Genomic DNA, 21,651 nt, shown 5'->3' on the forward strand with positions numbered 1-21,651 from the left:
CCTGCCCAGTCTTCCCCCCCGCCCGCCCCCGCCGGCCCCGCGGTCTCACGGCGCCAGGTCGCCCCCAGCCCCCTCCTTACTCCCTCCCACTCTGTGTCCCACCTTCCCTAGCTTTGTGCCGGGGGCGCGGAACCGCTTCCCCGCCTCAGCCGCGCGGCAGGAGGAGGGAGCCGCCACAGAGGAGCTGCCGCTGGCTGCCCCAGACAGGGGCACAGGTAGGTGGCGGCCGCGGGCTGGGCCGCTCACGGATCCCGGGGCTGCGAGTGGGGGCGGGTGTGGGGTTTGAGGGAGGGGTGGGAGAGGGGAGGGGAAGACCGAGAGGGTCGGGGCTGGGGTGTGGTTGGGTGAATGATGTGAGGGTGAGGATCTAGGGGTGTCAGAGATGGGTTTATGGGTGGAGTTGATGCTGGGCTAGGGTATGGGGCGGGTGAGAATTGAGGTTCGTTCGGGGCCTGGGTGGGAAGAGGGAGCAGGATTAGCTTGGGTGCACTTGGGGAGGGTCACGCATGGGAATTTAGACAGAAATGGAGAATTGCAGTACTGGGGAGGGGGAGAGGGAAGGGGATTTGAGGAGTGCTAGGAGTAAAGGATCTAGGATTAGAATAAGAGAGAGGGTGGGGTTTGGGGGCAGGGGAGAAAAGTTGGGGCTGTGGACTGTGAAGTTGGACATTGAGTCATGAAGGAAGGAGATTTTGAAGGTTGAGGGCAGAAGAGGAGGGAAAAGATGGAGAGTTTGGAGTCCCAGGAGAGGGAATCTCAGAGAGTGGGAGGAAGGGAAGACTACGTGATAAAGGACAGAGAAAGAGTGCAGGGGGTTAGGGAGGGTGGGGGTGGAATGGTGCGGTGGGAGGAGGGAGAGCCAGGTGAAGGTGTGATTGGATCTGGGCCACCGGGAGCCACATTCAGAAGGATCATGGAAAGATTGGAAGGGCGTGAGGTTTGAGAGTTGAGGGCAGGGGAGTTGGGAGTGGGTGAAAGGAGAGGATTAGGATTTTTGGTGCAGAGAGTGGATTTTGTGTGAGAAGCTCTACAGTTGGCCGGTAGAAAAACTGTCAGATGTCAGGATGTAGGAGAGATTGGCCTCTCCTAAGAGGCAAATAAGGAGCTAGGTATGGGAGAGAAGGCAGGTAGGCAAGTGCAAGTTATAAAACAAAAGAAATGAATTGAGAATTGAATAATGGTGGTGATCCAGAACAATAAACCTAAGATTGTTACTTGGTTATTGGTGGTTTGGAACTAGTTTCCGTTCATGTTTTTATGTTAGACATTTGCTTAAGAATACTGCATTTTCAAGTAAACCGAGGGTGTCTGCAGCCTTGGGATGAAGGCCATGGAGTGACAGATGTTTTCCTGGTGTGTGGATATGGGTAATTTCTGCCCTGGCAGAGGAAAGAGGGAAAGCCTCAGTGTAGCTATTGTCCTGGCTCAGTTCCCACCAACTCTTTTCTCAGATGTCCACTGTTTTGTTTTTATCTCTGCCCTCTCTCACCCCCCCTCCCCAGCTTGAGTCAGTGAATACCAGAGGGCTCAAACAGGTGGGTGAGATTAATTTTTAACATTTTTTTTTTATCCTTAAAGCTGATGTCATATTTTTATTCTTGAGAGACAGCATCATGCAGTGAAAAGAGCTTGAGCTTTTGGAGTGATACAGCTTTGAGATTGAATTCTGGCCCTGCCACTTACTAGTTCTGTTTCTTAAGTAAGTTACTTTAGTCTCTGAGCCCCTTTATTAAATGGCGAACCTTACGTCATAGGATTGTTGAGAACTGCATTTAATATAGTACCTAACAGTGCTTGGCAACTCAGTGGGAGCTATCACACCCACTATTATTATCATCATAGTCTTACTATGGCTTATTATTACTGAGAGATTGCTGTCTTACTTTACCTACTAAAATTAGGTGTTTTCTTCTTTTTCTTTTCAAATTGCATAACTGTAGGCTCAGCTCACAATTTTAATTGTCTCCTGTAGTCTGCTTCCCTGACTCCATCTTTCCAGTCCCCTCTACTGGATAGTCATGGTTCTTGCTTGGTGAACTGGCTTCAAGTTCTAAAAAGCCATGTTTAGTCATCACTTATTTTATCTTGCCTCTTATTCGAAGAGGCAATAGAGAACTGAATTTTTAATGTAGTAAGGCTACGTTTTATTCATTTGATGAAATGACATGTTCATGGCTCATTTGTGGTGACCAAATACTAGAACATGTACTATTGTAATAGTTTTCTATGAGATTTTATGGGTTACAAAACCACCTCTCCAGAGACAGGCTGGAAAACTATCAGAGGCTACCTTGTTATTCTGTTGCTCTAATATGAAATATAGCTAATACAGACCTTCACTGAACATTGTTATTCTTTCACATACTAATTAATTTTCCAGTTCGTGTAGGATTTTTGCCATGATACAGAACAGGCTCTGTCTCCTGATAATAGACTCTGTCCCTTATAATAGACCACTCTGTATAATAGCCAGGAACAAGCAGAGCCAAGTTACAGAAACTTTGGAATTTTCTTGCCTTTACAGTTCTTAACTTTGAAAGGCTTAAACATTAATATAATTCTTAGATCATTTTATGGTACCTCAGAAACTCTTAGGAAGCTTGCTCCTTGTTGGGAGCAAGATGCACAAATTTAGTAGTAAAAATCAAAGGTCCCTGGAATTTCCTGATCATGGTCCGTTCCTTAGGTACCATAGTTGAAGAACAGAGAGCCCTTGGCATCTCTGGACAAATGATGTAGGTTTTACTCTTCAGGAATTATTTGATTTTTTCATCATTTAGAAAGAGAACTAGCATTTCATGAGTAATTTAAGTAAAAAAGTAAAGGTAAAATATAGCCAGAACTATGTCTGTTTTGAAAATGATTCATGTGAGACTTCCCTGACAGTCCAGTGGTTAAGACTCTGCACTCCCAATGCAGGGGCGCATTGGGTTCAGTCCCTGATCAGGGAACTAAGGTCCAAAAAAGAAAAAAAGAAAAAAAAAAATCCGTGGAAGCAGAAGCTGCTGGGATTTTTGGCAGTCTGGGTTAGCATCTTCACTTTGGTCCCCGACTTCTTGTGCCCTCTGCTGGATGGAATCAGTTTTCTGATTTTCGCCGGAAGTGGTCCTCCATTCATCGGTTTGTTTTACCCTAGAATCTATGGGCGGCACTATTAGGAGTGATGGCTAGGGTTGCTACATATGAGCAGACCCTGTTTCATTGCCAGGGGTTTTATAGTGTGCTGATTCCTTGTGTTAACTTCCATAGAATTTGTCTTTCCACTTTTAAAATCAGTTCATTCTTACGTGGGGCTATGCCTGGTATCTACTTCCAGGTCTACAGGTAGAGAAGGACTATGAATGTTCAAGTCCAGAGGAGAAGACCAAAGGGGATCTGCTTTGTCTCCTCATCAGAATTAAACTCTCTGAGATTGAAGGAACCACATGCTTACCCCTAGAAGAAAAGCTTAGAATAAGTAAAATTATCACCTTAGCAGAGGCACTGAATACTGGCAAGAATATGGGTTATGAGAGTTGGCACTGTGACAGGATTTTTTTTTTTCTTCTGTTTTTTAGATTCTTTTTTTCCCCCCTCCCTGGTAGTACCAGTAACAATATACTCCCATCATGCTCTTTGCTTCTACCACCTGCAAAAGGGTCTGGCAAGTTGGGGGAGGAGCCTGCAGCTGTTGCCTGGAAGAGGAGCTGGCTCCTAGCAACAGTATCAGCAGGCCCTGCAGCTCAGAGCCCTAAGTCTGTTCTTCTGAGGTCTCTTCCTCTCGTTTGGTTCAGCAAATATCTACTGAGGGCTTACTCAAGCTAGGCATTGTGTTGGCCTGAAAAAAGAGAGATGAATCCAACAAGTGCCTTGCCCTCAAAGAGCTCACAACTTTGGAAATATTAACAAGTGAACAGACAGTACACAGTGCTAAGTGCTGTATAGAAAGAGACAGACCTTGGTGCTCTGGAAAAACCAGAGAGACGTGCACTAGGGCAGGGGTTAGGAAGTCTTCCCAGGAGAGGGGTGAGGTTGAGCTAGCTGTTAGTGAGAACCAGGAATCAGCTAGGTCAGGGCAGCTGAGAAGGATGTTCCAGCCAAAGGGAGCAGGATGTACAAAGGCCACTGGGACGAGAGAACACAGCCAACTTAACCTGGGTAGTATGGCTTGGCCAGAGAATAAAGCATAAGATGAGCAGGAAAGAATGAGCTCTTGGGCGTGGCGTGGCAGGGCCCTCTTTTCTGGTGTACTTTTACACACATAATTATCCTCTGGAGAAACATGGATCATACTGATGCCTGCAACAGGATCACTGTTTATCTTACCAGCGTCAGCATTTTTGATCACTGACTTGATTGATTGACACTTTTAAGTGGGTGAATTCAGAGCTACATTCTAGCCCTGCATTAATGCAGACAAAGCTGGGTTGGTTCACTCTAAAAGTCAATCTGTCTTTTAGAGATAATAGCAGCTATTTGACCTGTATTATATTAAATTTTACCTAAAAATTGTAACAGTGATAATCATACTTCATTTTATCTAGCATGGCAATTTCTCAAATACTTTGAAATCTCACCGTTCCTCAGGAAAGCAAATATTTATTCCAATTAGTACTTGGGCATAAAATGTCATCCACATGATTGCATAAATATCCTGCTGTTTTTGATATTTTGCCTTACCTCAGCAGTGCCAGTTAACTGAAGAAATTAAGGAATGAGAGCTAACTATTCTAGCCCTTGGATCTAGCATCTCAGCTTAATAGATTTTAGTTAGGTCTTGTGATGGAGGTCTTTGTTTGTGGATACAAAAAAAAAAAAAATGTGTTCCTTGTGTTCTGTGTAAAGTTTTGTAAAAGAGTAAACTTTAGTTCCATGACTGTCTGCTCAGGGACTACTACATGCCAAAGCACTGTGTTAGGGTGAATGAATTAAACATGATCGCTGCTCTCAAGGAGCTCAAATCAGCAGGACACGCCTAGAAATAAATTAGCAGAAATGCGAGCCAAGCGTAATAAACGTGTGGAAGGTGCCAGGGTAACAAGGAAGGGAGTTATTAGTTTCTAGCCTTTGTTCTGTGTGAAAACATATTTTAAAATACAAATAGTAAATTCTACATGTTACTATTAATATTTATAACTTGCAAGTCAATAAAAATTGTATCATTTTGATGGACGTGTAACATTCCGTGGTGTGCATGTAACATTTCTGTAATAACACCCTCGTTGGACACTGGGATTATTCTCAGTTGTTTTGCTACTGTCTGCTGTGCTACCATGACTTTCCTTGCCAGTGACTGTCTTCCACTTCTATGATAACTCTCTTAGAGTGAACTTTATTTATTTATTTACTTATTTAGTTTTGGCTGTGCTGGGTCTTCGTTGCTCAGTGAACTTTACTCTAGTTGTGGCGAGCCAGGGCTGCTCTCTCATTGTGGTGCTCAGGCCTCTCACTGTGGTGGCTTCTCCCTTGAGAAGCATGGACTGTAGGATAAGTGGGATCAGTAGTTGCAGTACATGGGTGAGTTGCCCTGAGGCATGTGGAATCTTCTAGACCAGGGATTGAAACCATGCCCCCTGCATCAGCAGGTGGTTTCTTGACCACTGAACCAACAGGGAGACCCTAGAGTGAATTTTAGAAATGAGATTTGAGCTGGTTTTTGAAAGATGAATAGGACTTCACCAGACAGACAAGAAAGGGAAGAGCAGGAACGGGCTTTCCAGGTCAAGGTAACAGATGCAGCCTCCAGTGCCAGGGTTCACAGGCAACTGGTAAGCTTTGATTCACCAGAGCAGCCAGAGGGCCTGCCTGGTAGGCTCATAAAGCTCTGGGCACAGCATGGTGAAGTTACATTTTACAAATGGCATTTTAATTGGGTTTTCTTCCCTTGTACCTTGCTTTTACAGTCACAACCAAGGCAATGTCGTACTACCTCAACTCAGAAAACCATCTGGACTCAGGGCCCATCTACGTGCGAGAAAATGGGCAACTGCACATGGTCAATCTGGCCTTGGATGATGTTAGGAGTAGCCTGCAGAAGCCAAGGCCTTTTAGACTGTTTCCCAAAGGCTTTTCTGTGGAGCTTTGCATGAACAGGGAAGATGACACTGCACAGAAAGAGAAGACTGATCATTTCATCTTCACATACACCCGGGAGGGAAATCTTCGGTACTCTGCCAAATCCCTCTTCAGCCTTGTCCTGGGCTTCATCTCTGACAATGTTGACCACATTGATTCCCTTATCGGCTTTCCTGAGCAGATTGCTGAAAAGCTGTTCTCTGCTGCTGAAGCCAGACAGAAATTCACAGAGCCCGGTGCGGGGCTGAGGGCTTTACAGAAGTTCACTGAGGCCTATGGAAGTCTGGTGCTTTGCTCCTTGTGTTTGCGAAACAGGTGGGTGTTCTGATTATGATAGTGAGCGTTTTGTTGGGTGTGTTGATTCTGTCAGGTTCTGGGACTTAGTGGGCTTGGGGGCTCCCCCCATCAAACAGCACTTGAGTTTAGAATTTTCAAACATGAAGTGGTAGGCCATTTTGAGAAAAATCATTGTCTTTCTCCCTTCCCTCACCCTCCCAGATAGCACTTAGCTTTATTTTGTTTTTGTTAGTGTTTTTGTTTTTTAATTTATTTATTTTGAAAACACTTTATAAGGATTAGTTGATTGCCACAGCTCTTTCATTAGATAGAAAATACTCATCTACCAACTTTTCTAGTAGGAGAAAATAGGAAAGACAAGGTGTGATCTGCCAGATATCTCTTGGTATACTCTCGGGGATGTGAAGATTAGTACCCAGAATTCTCCTCTCCGTTCCAGTTTTCAGACTATTAGATATTGAACATTAGATAAAAAGCAGCTTTCGAAGAAGAGGTGACTAAAATTTCAAGTATCTTAAAGTTTAGAAATTTTCAATAAGGTCCCAACACGAGAACCACCATCTATTTTCTAACAAAGCATGTGTTTTCTCTTATGATTGCCTTTGCTCATACACTTTTATTGACTTATTTAAATTTCTTATACCACTATCATGTAAAATAACTTTCAAGGCATCTACTAATTAAAAAGAAAACCTTGAAAAAAATTACACAGAAAAGGACTTAAACACAAACACAAAAGGGTGTAAGGTGAAACATAAGCCTTCCTTCCATCTCTCTCCTTTGCTCTTTCCCAGAGGCAACTACTGTTACCAGTTTTCTTTACATAATTCCAGAAATACTCTGTACATACCCATGCATATATAGCTCTCCTCTTCGTTATACAAATGCAACATAGTGCTCACACTATTAAGCACTTTGCTCTTTCACATATTTTCAAAATTATTTGCCAAAAATCTGTGTAGATTTTTAAAATAGCCGTATAGTATACCGTTATGTGAATTTTTGTCATTCAAAATGTGAAAGGCAGCTTACTTTTAAGATGCACAATCAATATGACCATTAAAACAAGGCTAACCAAAAGCGATCAGTGCAAAGAAATAGAGGAAACAATAGAATGGGAAAGACTAGAGATCTCTTCAAGAGAATTAGAGAAATCAAGGGAACATTTCATGCAAAGATGAGCTCAATAAAGGACAGAAATGGTACGGACCTAACAGAAGCAGAAGATACTAAGAAGAGGTGGCAAGAATACACAGAAGAACTGTACAAAAAAGATCTTCACGACCCAGATAATCACGATGATGTGATCACTCACCTAGAGCCAGACATCCTGGAATGCGAAGTCAAGTGGGCCTTAGGAAGCATCACTACAAACAAAGCTACTGGAAGTGATGGAATCCAGTTGAGCTATTTCAAATCCTGAAAGATGATGCTGTGAAAGTGCTGCACTCAATATGTCAACAAATTTGGAAAACTCAGCAGTGGCCACAGGACTGGAAAAGGTCAGTTTTCATTCCAGTCCCAAAGAAAGGCAATGCCAAAGAATGCTCACACTACCACACAATTGCACTCATCTCACACGCTAGTAAAGTAATGCTCAAAATTCTCCAAGCCAGGCTTCAGCAATACATGAACCATGAACTTCCAGATGTTCAAGCTGGATTTAGAAAAGGCAGAGGAACCAGAGATCAAATTGCCAACATCACTGGATCATCAAAAAAGCAAGAGAGTTCCAGAAAAACATCTATTTCTGCTTTATTAACTATGCCAAAGCCTTCAACTGTGGACCACAATAAACTGGAAAATTCTGAAAGAGATGCCAATACAAGACCAGCTGACCTGCCTCTTGAGAAATTTGTATGCAGGTCAGGAAGCAACAGTTAGAACTGGACATGGAACAACAGACTGGTTCCAAATAGGAAAAGGAGTACTTCAAGGCTGTGTATTGTCCCCCTGCTTATTTAACTTATATGCAGAGTACATCATGAGAAACGCTGGGCTGGAAGAAGCACAAGGTGGAATCAAGATTGCCGGGAGAAATATCAATAACCTCAGATATGCAGATGACACCACCCTTATGGTAGAAAGTGAAGAAGAACTAAAGAGCCTCTTGATGAAAGTGAAAGAGGAGGGTGAAAAAGTTGGCTTAAACCTCAACACTCAGAAAACCAAGATCAAGGCATCTGGTCCCATCACTTCATGGCAATTAGATGGGGAAACAGTGTCAGACTTTATTTTTTTGGGCTCCAAAATCACTGCAGATGGTGATTGCAGCCATGAAATTAAAAGACGTTTACTCCTTGGAAGGAAAGTTATTACCAACCTAGACAGTGTATTAAAAAGCAGAGACATTGCTTTGTCCAAAGGTCCGTCTAGTCAAGGCTATATGGTTTTTCCAGTGGTCATGTATGGATGTGAGAGTTGGACTGTGAAGAAAGCTGAGCACCGAAGAATTGATGCTTTTGAGCTGTGGTGTTGGAGAAGACTCTTGAGAGTCCCTTGGACTGCAAAGTGATCCAACCAGTCCATCCTAAAGGAGATCAGCCCTAAATATTCATTGGAAGGACTGATGTTGAAGCTGAGACTCCAGTACTTTGGCCACCTGATGCTGAGAAAGATTGAGGGCAGCAGGAGAAGGGGACGACAGAGAATGAGATGGTTGGATGGCATCACTGACTCAATGGACATGAGTTTTGGTGAACTCCGGGAGTTGGTGATGGACAGGGAGGCCTGGTGTGCTGCAGTTCATGGGGTCACAAAGAGTCGGACATGACTAAGGAACTGAACTGAATGAACCAAGAGGCATATGATAAAAAGAAGGGAAAAAGTACATTTTACTCCTTCATTTTTTATTCCAAGTTATTTATGTTCATTGTGGAAAAATTAGAACAATGAAAAATAGTTATGATATAAATATTGTTCTAAAATTATTTTATAAAGGCGAATACATACTATTTGAGAAACATAAAACTGTTTAATAAAGTTTATAGTTCCATCATTCATGGTGATGGTGGTTTAGTTGCTAAGTCATGTCAGACTCTTTGCAGTCCCATGGGACTGTAGCTTGCCAGGCTCCTCTCTCTCTGGAATTTCCCAGGCAAGAATACTGGAGATCCTTCATGGTAATCATTTCAAATAATGTATCTTTGTACATTTGTGAATATACTCTATAACTTGTATTCTGCTTTTTCCTCCATTTACCATTATAGCTTAGGTAATCCTTACAATGGGGAAAATGCTTTTTATCCCATGTGATGTCTGCATACTGTTCCACTGGTCAAATTGGATGAGAATAGCACTTTCATTCACATTTAATGAGCACATAATGTAGCATTTCTGGAAAGCAACTTGGCAGTATGTAGCAAAAGCCTTAAAAATATCTGTATCATTTGTTTAAAATCATCTGTATCATTGTATCAAGAGTCTGTTCTAATTTCTAATGTGATCATCAAATATGAGAACAAATACTTTACGTAAGGGTGTTCAATGTAGTACTAGTTGTAATAATGTAAACCTGGAAGCTGAATATCCAACAAGAGGAAACTAAGTAATCGTGTAACTGTTAAGATAATATCCAAAGATCATTTAAAATGATGTGGTAAATTGTTCATTATATAACAAATGAAAAAGAATAATTAAAATTACATATATGATCCCAATTTTGTTTGTGAAAAAACAGAAAATTTTATATGCATTGCATATATAGCGGGGAAAAGAGGGAAGCCCACTGAAATGTAATTTAGATAATGGAATTGAAATTGGTTTTAATTTTCCTTATAATTTTCTAGATTTTAGTTTTTTTCCAAGGAATGTTTTCCTTATAATCAGAAAAATATAAGAAACATTTTTAACAATCTCTTGACTCATTTTATTGCAACGATTCCAAATAAGTAATCAGACAGTGCTGTCTTATCCAAATATAGGGGTAGGATTTTCAGTTGTGATTGAAAACTTGCCTTCTCCTTTTGAATCCCTGAAGGGAAATAGGAAGAGGGCAGGAGATTTGGGTTTGCATTTGCAATTCCCAGCTGAAGCTGCAGCAACAAAGGTTTTACCAGAATTGAAAAATAAGGTAATTGGTTTAGTGCAGGCACTTGCTGTTTGGGGTTGGGTCACAGCTGCCTGCCAAAAGGAGAAAACTGTCTATATGTTTCAACCTGTAAAACCGTCTCTTCCCTCTGATTTTTAATCCCATTGACGGTCACAGGAGGCAAGTATGTTTTCCTTAAAATATCACCCTTTGTGACTGAAGTAATAGCTATTACCATTTAATGGGGCCTCCCAGGTGCCTCGGTGATAAAGAATGTGCCTGCCAATGCAGGAGGTGCTGGCAACTCGGGCTCGACCCAGGTAGGGAAGACCCCCTGGAGGGGGAAATGGCAACCCACTCCAGCATTATTGCTTGGGAAATCCCCTGGACAGAAAAACCTGGCAGGCTACAGTGCATAGCCTCACAGAGTCATACATGACTTAGTACAAGCACACATACCATTTAATGAGGGCCTATAAGATGCTGTTTACTTTTGAAACTTTTTTTTTCTAATTTTCTTAATAATCCTTAAAATAATCATCAGCTCCATTTTCTAGCTGGAGAAATTGAGACTTGCAGAGGTTAAATAACTTTCTTACAATCATACAAGTAATTCAGTTCAGTCGCGTCCGACTCCTTGCAACCCCATGAATTGCAGCACGCCAGGCCTCCCTGTCCATCACCAACTCCCGGAGTTCACTCAGACTCACGTCCATCGAGTCAGTGATGCCATCCAGCCATCTCATCCTCTGCCGTCCCCTTCTCCTCCTGCCCCCAATCCCTCCCAGCATCAAAGTCTTTTCCATTGAGTCAACTCTTCGCATGAGGTGGCCAAAGTAAAACTGGAGTTTCAGCTTTAGCATCATTCCTTCCAAAGAAATCCCAGGGCTGATCTCCTTCAGAATGGACTGGTTGGATCTCCTTGCAGTCCAAGGGACTCTCAAGAGTCTTCTCCAGCACCACAGTTCAAAAGCATCAATTCTTCGGTGCTCAGCTTTCTTCACAGTCCAACTCTCACATCCATACATGACTGGATGTGACGTATGGATGGAAAAACCATAGCCTTGACTAGACGAACCTTTGTCGGCAAAGTAATGTCTCTGCTTTTCAATATGCTATCTAGGTTGGTCATAACTTTCCTTCCAAGGAGTAAGCGTCTTTTAATTTCATGGCTGCAGTCACCATCTGCAGTGATTTTGAAGCCCCCAAAAATAAAGTCTGACATTAGCCTTGCTGAAATCCAAACTCACGTCTGACACTAAAATGTGTTCGTTCTGTTGCTTCTCCATTATATTCTTCAGAACTTTTTGAAGGGAAAGTTGGAAGATTAATTTTCAGCAAGACCCTAGAACTTCATTTGTGTCCTAGATAAGCATCTAGTGTCTGTGGCTTTGCACGTTTCGTTTCTTCGTCTTGATTTTTGTAATGTTTGTGAATCATGTTATACATCATTGTGCCTTCCCAGAGAACCCATGTCTCACAGTTCCTAAAAATCTTTTAGTTAATTGACCAAAGGATGTGTGTTTTCCTTTCTCTAATTGCCATTAATCCCCCAAATCCCCATTAACCCACTTCAACTCTATGATTGGAAGATGGAAAACAGGAGCTTTATTTACAGTGTAATTAAAATATGTCTGAGTAAATAAGGCTCATTTGTGTACCCAGCTGAGCTTGGTCACCAGGCAGCTTAGAGGGGGTATCAATGCCCCAGGCCATCTGTACCCAGCAGTCAGGCCAGTGATGAGCTTCAATGTATCTTATTCTGATTGGAAGTAGGCAGAAAATAGATCTGACGCCCTTCTTGTCCTTGGATTATTCAGTGCTCTTTTTGATAATTATGATCCTGGTGACAGAAGAGAAATGTGAACACTTTTAAATATAAGCCCACTGATCCTAGTGAACCATCTCACTATGAAAACTTCTAGACGTCTATGAGGAAAATGGATGAGAAAGGCATGCTCTTGCCACAGGCGTTTCCCTTTCTCTGTTTTTTTTTTAGGCTCCTCTCCTGTTTCCTGTCACTTCTAATCCCTTTTCATTTTTTCTTGCTGACCTCATATGAAATAGATGGACAACTAGAAAGCAGGGTGGAGACCACAGCAGTGTCTTTTTAATCTCTTCCTCTCCAGAGGCCTTCTGATACTCCATGATAGCAGTCTGGCCTCGTGCCCAGTGTAATTAAAGTGTCCGTGCTCACAGGTTTGTCTTAATAACCGTCTAGTTTGGAATGAGTCCTTGTCGTAGTCATGCTGCACATAACTTTGGAATAAAGTTAGCAGGCTAACTGTGGCACCGGGGAGTGGGCAACTACCCAAACAAGTAGGAAAGATAAAACCTGATGTGACAAATAAATCTTTGATGTGGTATGTTGTTGGGCATGTACAGGTTAGAATCCAGAATTCTTGGCCTGTTCCAGTTTTCAAAGCACTAGATATTTAGCATTAAGTAAAAAGCAACCTTAAAAGAATGAGTGATTAAAATTATGAGTATCCTGAAGTTTGGAAATTCTCTGAAAAACTCCCAACACTGACCCCAAGGTCTGACTTCTAACAAAGCAGATATTTTCTCTTGTGTCTTGCCTTTGCTTGTATGTTTTTATATATTTAAAATTTAAAGTTTTTATAACCTGTGCCTACATAGTAATCAGTAAAGTCTGCTTATTACGTTGTATCTTGTCCTGATGGAATGTTGATGTATTACAAAGCCTCATTTGGTGATGTTTTAAAAGAAGGAAAAGAAAAGCTGTTGATTGCTGTCCATGCCCTACAGATACCTGGTGATTTCAGAAAAACTCGAGGAGATTAAGTCTTTCCGGGAGCTGACCTGTCTGGATCTTTCCTGTTGCAAGCTTGGAGATGAGCATGAACTTCTAGAACATCTCACCAATGAGGCCCTGTCTAGGTATTGACCTACCACCATTTGTAAATGAATTGTTTTGTTTTTTAAAGGGTGATCCAGTGGGAAGGATGTTAATTACTTCCCAGTCCTGTGTGTGTTTGCTAACTTTTTTTTCTAAAATATTTTCAGTCTCCATTTACTTGATACAAGCAATGTTGATTGGACAGGTAAGGAAAGTAAGTCAGTAGGTTCTTTTATCTAAATAAAATTTATTTCGACATGCAGTACTTGACACTACCTGGGTTGAAAAATGATTTTGCCCTGATTCATTCTAGCAAGAGATGAGAAGTTATATAATTTTTGCAATCATTATCATTTTCTATTTTAACTGTCATTGAGCTGTAAATCATTTAAAAAGTGAACTAGTAAAAGACAGCCATAGAAATTATTTTCAAGAACCATAATTTAAAGAAATCACCCAGTTCACACCCTTCATAAATAGTCCGACTGATCTCAGTCTGGCTTGCAAAGAGAAGGCCAGATGGATTCCTTTATGGTTTCATAAATACCCAGAAGGACAAAAGCACTACAAACCTGAGTCTAGTCTTTTCCCTCAGGCCTGCCTAGGAAGTGACACCGACATACTGCCCTGTAGAAAGGTATTTTTATGTGAGGTTGATAAAAGTTCCGATTTCTTGCATGTGGGACAGTGGAGCACATTAAAACACCAGTTACAGGTTAGCTGAATGGATCGCCTTATGGCTATCCAACCAGTCCATTCTGAAGGAGATCAGCCCTGGGATTTCTTTGGAAGGAATGATGCTAAAGCTGAAACTCCAGTACTTTGGCCACCTCATGCAAAGAGTTGACTCATTGGAAAAGACTCTGATGCTGGGAGGGATTGGGGGCAGGAGGAGAAGGGGACAACAGAGGATGAGATGGCTGGATGGCATCACTGACTCGATGGACGTGAGTTGGAGTGAACTCCAGGAGTTGGTGATGGACAGGGAGGCCTGGCGTGCTGCAGTTCATGGGGTCGCAAAGAGTCGGACACGACTGAGCGACTGATCTGATCTGATCTGATCTGATGGCTATACCTTATAAATCCATTCTGAAAATTGGATTTATAAAATATTAGAATGAAAGAATTGTGCTTTATATGGAGGATTCTCATAGGAGTTCTTTAGCAGACTGTCCCAACACTTAGAATGTTTTTGACACATTTGTCAAGAATGCAGTTTTTGTGTGAAACAAGTGTATTTATCCTAATGAAGTCCCTGCTTACCTCATTCCACCATGGTGCCCTCTACCATCTGAGGCTAGTACTACATGCTTCTTTGGTCTCAACCCTCACACAGTAACTGAAACAGCATCAAAGGATCTTTAATTCTGTTAAATGCATTAAGTGTGAAATAACAAGGGTTAGAAGATACATTTTTAAATGAAATTTATGAAAATGTTCTCATAACTGGGTTTTTTCAAACGCTCTTTAAGTAATTTACTCATGGACTTTGTTTCCTAGTGTAACTCAACTCCGCCTGAAGGATAATTGTTTATCTGATGCCGGGGTGCGGAAAATGACGGCACCAGTTCGAGTGATGAAGAGAGGCCTTGAAAATCTGTCGTTATTAGATTTATCTTGTAAGTTCTGTTAGAAGTTATAGATGATTAATATTGGAAGAATGGACTTAGAAATCAACTAGTTCTTCCCCTTTGTCTGAGAGCTGATAAAATTGAGGGGTGATTCTTAGGTGCCCTAGCAAGTTAGTGGCAGAGCAGGACTAAAGCCGGAGACGGTTATCTCCTAGCCAGATACCTTTCCTGCCATGGTTCCACTCTGTAGGGCAGTAAAAACCCTTAAGGATTCACTCATGCTGCTTATTCTCTGCAGAGAGGTCATATTCACTGTATATTCACAGCGCAGAGGACATGTGACTCATTTTTACTTATTTTTGAGTTGCTGATTGATAGTGTCTGTCAGCTAGGTCATTTTTATCAATAATTTCTTGGTAAAGATCTGGATAAATTCACAATTTTGGTGCTTACTCAAGATGAACCAGATACTGACCCCAGTAGTGGAAAGATTATAAGATGAGTTATGATTTAACTGAGCATGTATTGAATATGTGGCAGGATGGTTAGTGTCAAAAGAGTAACGAAAAAAAAAAAAAAAAGAGTAGCGAAAGCAGGTGTTTGAGGTCAGAGGACACTCCTTGCTCCGCTACTGTGTGCCCTTGGGCAAGTTATTTAAACTCTCTGAGCCTTGGTTTTGGCTTCTGTAAGATGAAGACAAAAACGCCCTCCCTTCCTCCCCGGGAAGTATATTCATTTAGCAGATTTTTTTTTTGAGTGTCTGCAATGTGCCAGCACTGTGCTCATGCTCTTGAGGACCCAGTGGTAAATGCACTTCTCTCTGATATGAGAAGATTCAGTGTGAGAAAGGATTGTTTTTAAAAAATGCAGGGCTTCCCTGGTGGCTCAGTGGTAAAGAATCCACCTGCCAATGCAGGAGATACGGGTTTGTGAGATCTCAGGTACCGCTGAGCATCTAAGCCCATGTGCCGCAGTTATTGAGCCTGTGCTCTGGAGCCCAGTGGCTACAGCTACTGAGCCCGTGTACCACAGTTGCTGAAGCCTGCATGCCCCAGAACCTGTGCTCCACAGCAAGAGAAGCCAGCGCATCGGGCAGCCAGCACACTGTGACTAGAGAGTAGCCCCACCTCGCCACAACTGGAGAAAAACCCGTGCTACCCAGCACAAAAACAAAGACCCAGCACAGCCAAAAATAAATATATTTTTTTAATGCAGGTTAATAAGACAGTGATAGTCTTTGTGTCTAAGTATTCTTGAAAATCTTATTAAAATCTTTTACTTTGGAGGTGAAGTGGCTATGAACAAAGTCTAATATACCTGTGTATATACATGTTTAATATACATGTTTTGAATATGCTGTTTTTATGTGGTTCCAAATTAAACCCTTTGGAGTAGCTATCTGGTTCACTAATTTCTCTGCTAAACCCCAACTCCTAGAAGTTTAGAGCTATAAAAGATCTTAAGGATCATCTCGTGTGACTCTTCATAGGAAAGATAGATTCCCATATTTAATTTACTCTGAAAAGTTTGTTCTCTCAATATTTTATATTTTATCATTGTTTGGCCTTTTTTCTTGAGCTTATTATTGGCATTTTAACAATACTTATAACTGTAACAGAATACCACCTATGTTTTTGACATCTAGGTAACCCTGAGATAACAGATGCAGGAATTGGATACCTCTTTTCTTTTAGAAAACTCAACTGCTTAGATATCTCTGGGACTGGACTCAAGGTAGGATTTCTGTTCCCTTCTCTTACTTTCACAAACATACAGTTTGGTATTTTGCTTCTGCTAATCGACATTCAGAAAGGGCTGGTATCTATGATAGAGTTTATTTCCTACTGAGAACAAGTTCGGTGTTGCCCTTGTGTGTGCTGACCATTGCGTTGATTGTGCTGACCATTTCTTTCTTCCCTCACTAGGACATCAAAGCTGTCAAACACAAGCTTCAGACCCACATCGGCCTCGTTCACTCCAAAGTGCCTTTGAAGGAATTTGATCACAGTAACTGCAAGACAGAGGGCTGGGCTGATCAGGTAAGGCAGATTTTTCTCTTCTACAGTTAATATGGCTTCATAAATTCCAAGTGTCTTATTCAACACTCGAATAGATGCTAATCCTCTTGGTATTCTTCGGCTGAACTGTCATCTTCAGTCAAACTTGAGACACTGATGACTTGTAACTAACCCAGTTACTTGAGAAAAGTTGTTAGATGCTAGTCCTTACATCTCATGCTCTGGTCGCTAGACTGTGCTTCATCCTTATTGGACCTAGAAGAAAATGCCTTCTTATAAGTGACTCAGAAAATAAATGAATTCTTGCTTGCTATGCAAAAAAAAAAACAGTATGATCTAACTCCAGGAGAGATTCTCTTAGCTATGTGTGTACCAGAAAAAGAGAACAGTTACACTGATTAAAATTCAAGTCTAACTCTTTCCCATTTAGGGGGCAAATTTCTTAACTCTCCTTAGTAAGGAAATGTCTTTTTTTTTTTAATCCTTAGTGCTCCCATTCTCTTTCTTTCTTAGGTTTAAAAATTGTATTTTATGTACAGAGAGCTATTGTTTCTGGGAAGGTAGAGGTCTTGGATGACCCATTCAGGGAAATTCACTTAGTCCAACTTATTGAAGCCGATACCCTTCGTGTACGGGTGGAAACGCTGGTGGCACGTACTGAGGCCATGTTTTCAGATCAGACCATGCTAGTTTGAGCAGACTGTGCCCTCCCATTATCAGCTTCTTCGCTGAACTTTGCTTTGATGCTGTCTTACCTTCTTGATGGTCTTCCTCAAGTTGGTAAAGTACAGACTAAAGTAGGCACTCAGAAGGTAACCAAGTAGTAGAGCACCAGTAGATGCCAGCTTGCCTGTGGTTGGTGCCTGTTGCCTTCAGATACTTTAAACCAGTGTTGATTGGAGGAGGCCTGGAGGACCCACTGAGCTTTTTGTTCTGGATCCTTCCTTGGCTGCGCTCTGTAATGCATGGTGGTGGACCTATCCAGCCACCTCATGATAGCATCACTTCCTTATAGGTAAGCATGAAGGCGTGCTGGTGAGTCAGTGTTTCAGAAGTACTTTGAAGTTTGTCCAGTAAATGCATGCTGAAATCATTACATGCATCCGTTGTCAGACTAAGTTTGTAGCGCTGAAAGAGTCCTGGATACATCCAGTGGACTTGGGGCAGGTATGGGATGGTCATGTACGGGCTCGGAGTGGTTTGGTTATGGTAGCAGGTGACATGGTGGAAAGAGCATAGGCTGGAGAGTCAGAGGCCTGAGTTTGGGGTCCTGGCTCAGCAACCCAGTAGGTATACAACTTAAGGCAGTTTTGGGCTCTGTTTATTCATCTCTAAAATGGAGAAACCAGGACCTCTCTTGCAAAGCTAAGGATGAAGTAAAATAACTAGCAGCTTGGACTGAAAGTAAGTTGAGGCTGCATACAGCCTCGCCCCATGCAGCCCCAGCTAGGCCCCTAGGACGTGGCAGCGGTGCTTTATCTGTCTTCCATTGCTCTCTTATTGAAACTGTTACAGGCTGACTCCATTCTCCTGCCTCATTCTCAGCAGGTGACACAGAAAAATGAGGCCATCTAACAGGAGTCCCTTTACATCCCCATGTCTGTCTCAGAATTTCTCCGTTAAATCACTTGCCAAGGGTCCCCTGGCTAGTAAAGGCAGAGCTAACTCTGGAACTGATTTCTTAAACTGTGTGTTGTGCTGCTTCTATGTCTTGCAAATGTTTGTCTGTCTTTATGATTATTTCATTACATACCATAATGAGAGTGTGGAATTTAAAGCTCTTGTTACTTATGGTATATGTGAAATACTAATAATTGTTGTCTTTTCTTTATTTATGTGTAGTTTCTACTAAGCCAGATTTTTCAAAAGAATTTGTAGTAACTTATAATAAATATATTAATACATTTGTAGCAGTTTTAAAAAATGGAAACTGATCATGAAGTATCCTGAGAAAGTATGGAAATGTGGTTATTTTACACACGTACAAGAGTTTGAATTACAGTTGGTATAGTCTAAGGTGTGAAAATGGGCCTAGGAATGTGTGAAAAGTATTATGACTAAGGTTTCAAATTTTAGTAAAGTACATGCAGTTTATTTGTAGATTGGAATAGAGACTCATCATAGTCTGAAGTAAGGTTACCACAGGGGGGTTGTATTATGGAAAGAGAGGACTTGGGAACAAGGAAAGCTTGAGATTAAAAACTCGAGATTTTGTTTGGCTTCACATCTTTCCAAATACATTTTATTAGATTGTTCTGCAGTGGGAGCGTGTGACTCTGGAAGCTATGAAGCCGCAAGAAACCTTGGAGTCTCGAACAGCAGCTCAGCACTTCTGTGAGAAATTCCCTTTCCTTTGGAGTGTTTCGCCCTTAGATTATTTGGGCACTTAGTTCATCTTCACTCAGTGGGAAGATTAATTATGATCATATTGACTTAATTAGATCACCAAGATTTATACTCTGTCAACATGGCTTATAGTGTAAGTTCACACTTAGCTTTGAGCACCAGCACCAGGAAAATAACTTATTAAGCGTATGTATATACGTACATATGTGTTTATATATATCCCGTCTTGTTCCAGAAAAGATTTGCAGTGATACAAAAATAGAAAACAGAACATTAAAAAGGAATTAAAGTATAGCCAAAAGTAGAAGCAACCCAAGTGTCCATCGACAGATGAATGGATAAACAAAATGTAGTATTTACATACAATGGAATATCATTTAGCCTTAAGGAGGAAGGAAATTGTAACACTTGCTATAACATGGGTGAAATTTATAGAGACATCTTGCTAAGTAAAATACACCAGTCACAGAAGACAGATGTTGGGACTTCCCTGGTGTCCAGTGGTTAAAAATCTGCGCTTCTAGTGCAGCCAGCACAATTCGATCCCTGGTCAGGGAGCTAAGATCCCACATGCTGCGTGCTGTGGCCAAAAAAAAAAAGGACAGATGTGTGAGTCTTACGACGTCCCTAGAATAGTCAAGTTCATAGTGACAGGAAGTGGAATGATGGTTGTTGGGACTGAGGTGACGGGTGGTGGGGAGTTACCGTACCAAGTTTCAGTTTGGCCAAGCTGAAAAAGTTCTGCAGATGGATGGTGGTGATGTTTACAGAGCAATGTGGATGTACTTCATGCCACAGAACTATACACTCAAAGATGATTAGCATGCTAAATTTATGTTATGTGTATTTTACCATAATTTTTTCTGAAAGGAGTTAAAGGATAAAATTAAAGTGAAGGGAAAATAAAAGTAGAAAAATAAAAAAACATTTATTCTATACCAAAAGATAGAGAATAAAGTTGTATCATTTGCTAGGGTTTTGCTGCAAACTTGGCTGTCTTAGAAGACAGAGTCAAGTCCAGATTCTGAGTAGTAATAGCTGACATTTTTTGAGCTTTCACTGTTGTGCCAAGCATTGTCCTAAGCACCATATATTACTTCTTATATCTTCACGTCACCCTTATGAAGTAGGTTTTATATCCCTATCTGAGAAAACTGAATCTTAGACAAGTAGCTTACCCAAGGTCATTTATCCAAGAAGTGGCAGATCTGAGATTTGACTGTAAATCTGTGATCTCTCTGAGTACATACCCTCAACCTGTGCTGGTGCATATGCTGTAAATTACTTTATAAGGCACACAAAAGCGGGGAAAATGAATCCAGACTCACCCTGTTTGGGCCTCTTGTCACTTCCGTTGGATCATTTTTCTGGGCTTGGGCAGGCATTGGCAGCTGGCATAGTAAGCTCATCACCCTTCCCTCTGTCATCCTTACAGATGGGAAGCGGGCTCGAACAGAAGCCCCAGGGAAGTATCCCCTGACAGAGGCCCACATGAACTCTTCTGAGAAGCTCCAGTTCTATAAAGAGAAGGCCGCAGACTGCCATGGGCCACTGTTGAAACACGAAGCCCTGTCAAGCCAGGAGTCAAAGAAGAGCAAGAAGAGAGCTTTCGAGGAGCCAGAGAAGGAACAGAGCAGCTCTTCACAGACTTCAAAGCAGAAATATGTGTGTCTTGCTGTTGAAGACTGGGACTTGCTAAATTCGTATTGATTGGCAAATATAAGTTGACCACCTCCCCTTCCAGTGCTAATGTATGAGGAAGGGGGGCTGATAATGTTTTCCTTTTTGTTTGAATTTACCTATGGCATTAGCATAGCAAGCGATTATTTCTACTTTTGTGGTGGGGGAGGGGAATGCTATGGAAGTCTGTAATAATTTCTAATGTATATTTTCAATACATAGTAATTTTTTCAAATAAACATTTTTGCTGTCCTTAGGGTCTCCTTGTGAAATATACACTGGAGCCACAAGAAGTAACACTTTGGTTTGGGATGGAAGGCCATGGGAACTAAGGCAGCTTAGTGTCATTTGTTGCTACTCTAGTTTGGCCCAGCCGGTAGGATGTACGTATAAACGTGTATATGAATGGCAGCCACTACTGAATGCCTCCCATGTGCCATGCCCCAACCTGACAACAACAGTAAGTTGTTGAAGGTAGGCATTAACCCTAATTTAGATAGTTACGAAAACTCAGCCTCAAGTTAAATGAGTTGTGGAAGGTCCAGAGCTTGAAAGAACCCAAATTTATATTCCATCCTGTCCAGCTCTAAGGTCAATTCTATTACATTGCCTTCTTTAATAAGAGTAACCATTCATTAAAATCTCAACTATTCAGTTCAGTTCAGTCGCTCAGTCGTGCGACCCCATGAATCGCAGCACGCCAGGCCTCCCTGTCCATCACCAACTCCCGGAGTTCACTCAAACTCATGTCCATCGAGTCGGTGATGCCATCCAGCCATCTCATCCTCTGTCATC

At 41.6% G+C, this 21,651-nt stretch overlaps 1 protein-coding gene across 2 annotated transcripts; it reads left to right on the plus strand.

The window, feature by feature from the left end:
* Positions 1-24: 24 nt before the first annotated feature.
* Positions 25-21,108, plus strand: LRRC42 (leucine rich repeat containing 42). Of its 2 annotated transcripts, XM_086389242.1 has the most exons (9): positions 25-215; positions 1,503-1,535; positions 5,883-6,369; positions 13,151-13,282; positions 14,742-14,860; positions 16,458-16,546; positions 16,738-16,851; positions 19,080-19,164; positions 20,612-21,108. In XM_086389242.1, the coding sequence occupies exons 3-9, from the start codon at positions 5,897-5,899 to the stop codon at positions 20,884-20,886; spliced, it is 1,287 nt and encodes a 428-aa protein (XP_086245368.1). In that variant the 5' UTR covers positions 25-215; positions 1,503-1,535; positions 5,883-5,896; the 3' UTR covers positions 20,887-21,108. The 2 variants fall into 2 exon arrangements, with proteins under 2 accessions (XP_086245368.1, XP_086245361.1); XM_086389235.1 differs by lacking the exon at positions 1,503-1,535.
* The last annotated feature ends 543 nt before the right edge of the window (positions 21,109-21,651 follow it).

This window comes from Bos grunniens, chromosome 3 (genome assembly GCF_055505025.1).
Source record: "Bos grunniens cultivar Pamir isolate PY7600 chromosome 3, Bosgru_T2T1.0, whole genome shotgun sequence".
Classification (NCBI taxonomy): Eukaryota; Metazoa; Chordata; class Mammalia; order Artiodactyla; family Bovidae; genus Bos; species Bos grunniens.

Excerpts from the sequence above, each read along its gene's own strand:
- LRRC42 (XM_086389242.1), top strand. The coding sequence starts at position 5,897 with ATGTCGTACTACCTCAACTCAGAAAACCATCTGGACTCAGGGCCCATC. Across the intron at positions 13,283-14,741 it reads ACCAATGAGGCCCTGTCTAG|TGTAACTCAACTCCGCCTGA; the intron begins GTATTGACCTAC and ends TTTGTTTCCTAG. Across the intron at positions 19,165-20,611 it reads AACAGCAGCTCAGCACTTCT|ATGGGAAGCGGGCTCGAACA; the intron begins GTGAGAAATTCC and ends TCATCCTTACAG.